Source organism: Thalia democratica, chromosome 3 (genome assembly GCF_965202585.1).
Source record: "Thalia democratica chromosome 3, ktThaDemo2.hap1.1, whole genome shotgun sequence".
Classification (NCBI taxonomy): Eukaryota; Metazoa; Chordata; class Thaliacea; order Salpida; family Salpidae; genus Thalia; species Thalia democratica.
Genome location: NC_139167.1, coordinates 68,241,696 through 68,244,406, shown reverse-complemented (window position 1 = coordinate 68,244,406; position 2,711 = coordinate 68,241,696). Strand labels below are relative to the sequence as shown.

General features: G+C 25.9%; 1 protein-coding gene across 1 annotated transcript; it reads right to left on the bottom strand.

Moving 5' to 3' along the window:
• Positions 1–1,931: 1,931 nt before the first annotated feature.
• On the bottom strand, positions 1,932–2,465 carry LOC145832498 (protein FAM200C-like). Its single transcript, XM_082939815.1, has one exon. The coding sequence runs from the start codon at positions 2,463–2,465 to the stop codon at positions 1,932–1,934; it is 534 nt and encodes a 177-aa protein (XP_082795941.1).
• Between the last annotated feature and the right edge of the window lie 246 nt (positions 2,466–2,711).

Below are 2,711 nucleotides of genomic sequence, written 5' to 3'. Positions count from 1 at the left end.
ATTTATTCTAAGTTGAATACAGTTTTTTTTTTCAAATTTTTTTATATAAAAAACAAAACACCATAAGTTATAACATGTTTAAGTGACAAGGGAAAATTTTTCTTTTATATTCAAAAAACCTACAAAAAAATTTTTCAATTATGGTTTTTGTAAAAGAACTTTATGCTAAAAAGTTTTGTTCTTAACTATAAATAAATGTTTTTATTGCTTTAATTGTTATTGTTAATTAAGTAAATAAAAAATAATTAACTTTAGTCATCCACATCCTTAAAAAACAACGAATTAATATAATACACTTTGGCACTTTTAAATTTTTGATTAAAAAAATATACTTACATTAATAACAATATTATTAGCTGCTAAAAATTAAAGTAAAAAAAATCAGTAAGTAAAACAAAGCTTTCAGAATTATATTTACAATGTTGTTGTTCTTATTAACCTTTTTGACTTAATTATAGTTTCTTTGTTTTTTATTTTTGGTTGTTTTGCAGAAAGTTAAGCTTGATTTAGATAATAAATACAATTGAAGTTGCAATTAAAATTTTATTATTAAATGAAGGTAAGTTGAAAATATTATTTTCTTCAAGTTTAAGAAAAAAAAAATATTGGAACTTATGCTAAACAGTAATCAAAATATTATCCTTCCAAATAATAGTTTAGAATATGATTTGAATTCAAGGAAATAAATACAAACTTTACATATAAAACCAGTTGCAAACAATGTTTTTCCCTTAAGGCTCTTTAGTTACAATGACATTCATATTTAAACATGATTCTACTAAAATAATATCTTAATTGTAGTTCAAGAGCCTTAAAGAGCAAAACATTGTTTTGTAAATAAGTTCTTTGAAATGTTTAATTTAATGAGATTTTGAGCTAAAGTGTTCATTAAAGTTTCAACAGCTATGCAAATCAGAATTTTTACAGATACCATTAAGTTGAAAAAACAACACTTCAAAAACAACTTTTATTATTTACTTTTTTAAAGTAAATCTTTTAAAATACTTTAGATTTTACAAATGGCAAAACGGTAATACTGATAAAGTTGATTTCCCTGTTGTTTATGTAATATAATAATTTGTAGACTTAACTATTCGTAAAAGAATAAATTTAAATGATTTCAATAAGAAGCAGTATGCTTTTAATTTTGGTTTAACTTTTCAAAAATAGTAAAAACTATCAATATGTAAAATATCTAAAAACTACTGTATATTGAGATTTAAGAAGTGAAGATAATTCAAGATAAAATTTGACCATGATGTAAGTAGAATAAAATACAGAAAATAAGTTAAATTGTCAATTTTGTCATAAAAAATATTCATGCAATAAAACTCTTAACCAGCACATGGAAGTCCATGAGGAGTCAAAAGTAATTAAGTGTGATGTTTGCTGGAAATTTTTAACAGAAAGTCCCATTTAATCCGGCATTACAGAACTCATACAGGAGAAAAACCTTTTGTTTGCCAAACTTGTGATAAAATGTTTGCTTTAAAGCATCAATTAGTTCAGCATTACAGAACTCATACAGGAGAAAAACCTTTTGTTTGTGAAATTTGTGACAAAACGTTTTCTCAAAAAAACAACTTAGTTCAACATCAAGCAACTCACAGTAATGTAAAGCCGTTTTTATGTCAAACTTGTGGTTAAAAATAATTTAATAAAACTGATTTAAATCAACACATGAAAATTCATGACGAGTCAAAAGCATTTAAATGTGATGTTTGCTTGAAATTAATTCCTGTCAAGTATAATTAAAAAAACATTGTAGTAAACCAGTGGTTCCCAACCTTTTTGATGCCCCGCACCCCTAAAATCTCTTAATTTGATCTCGCACCCCTAACACTAAATGCTTAATTATTTATTATTAATGTTATTATAAATCATTGATTTCATGAATTAATAATTTGTATTTTGTTTTTTATGATAGTGTACTATATTAACATTGGTTGATTCGTCCAACTGGAGAGAGAACTAGCTTTGATTTCAGCAATGACTTGATCCAAAACATCTGAACTTAAATCTTTAATTCGACTTTGAATAATATTATTAGATAGCGGCACTAACTCAAGCTTTTTTGAAGCTTCTTTTCCCAGAACATCTTCTGTCATTTGTAACACACATGCCTTTATCAACTCTTCAGCAATTGTATGAGGCTTTTTGGATTTAGCTACGTTATACGCCACATGGTAAGAAGCCAATAAAAGAAGTTTGCCAGCAGATACAAAACCGAACTTTGGGAGTGTTCTTCGTGATTCATAGCGGATCCTTTTAGATTTCAATGACTCAAAATCATTACCTGAAATATCTGCTCCACCATGTCGTTTGTTAAAATGTTCTTGCAACTTAGATAGCTTCAAAGTTGAGTTCGAAAATATAATGTTACATAACATGCATTGCGGTTTTTGCAAGCCTTCAACTGTTTCAGTGCAAGTAAAACCAAACTGAACATAACTTCCATTCCACATTCTTATCTATGACATGATAGAGTACTAATTAAATAAACTGTATTGTAAAAAAAATAAAAAAGTCGATTACTAAGACATTTTTTTTCATAAAATTTATACTAAAACAATGCTTCAGCCTATGACTTTGTCATTTAGTATTTTAAGATTTGAAAAAATATTAGAAGTGAGTAAAAAACACTAGAAAAGTAATAAATATTAGGCTTAAACTTAAAACTAAACTTTTAATACATTTTGTTATGAATATTT

Bases quoted from the DNA above. Each gene is read 5' to 3' on its own strand.
- LOC145832498 (XM_082939815.1), bottom strand. From the start codon at position 2,465: ATGTGGAATGGAAGTTATGTTCAGTTTGGTTTTACTTGCACTGAAACA.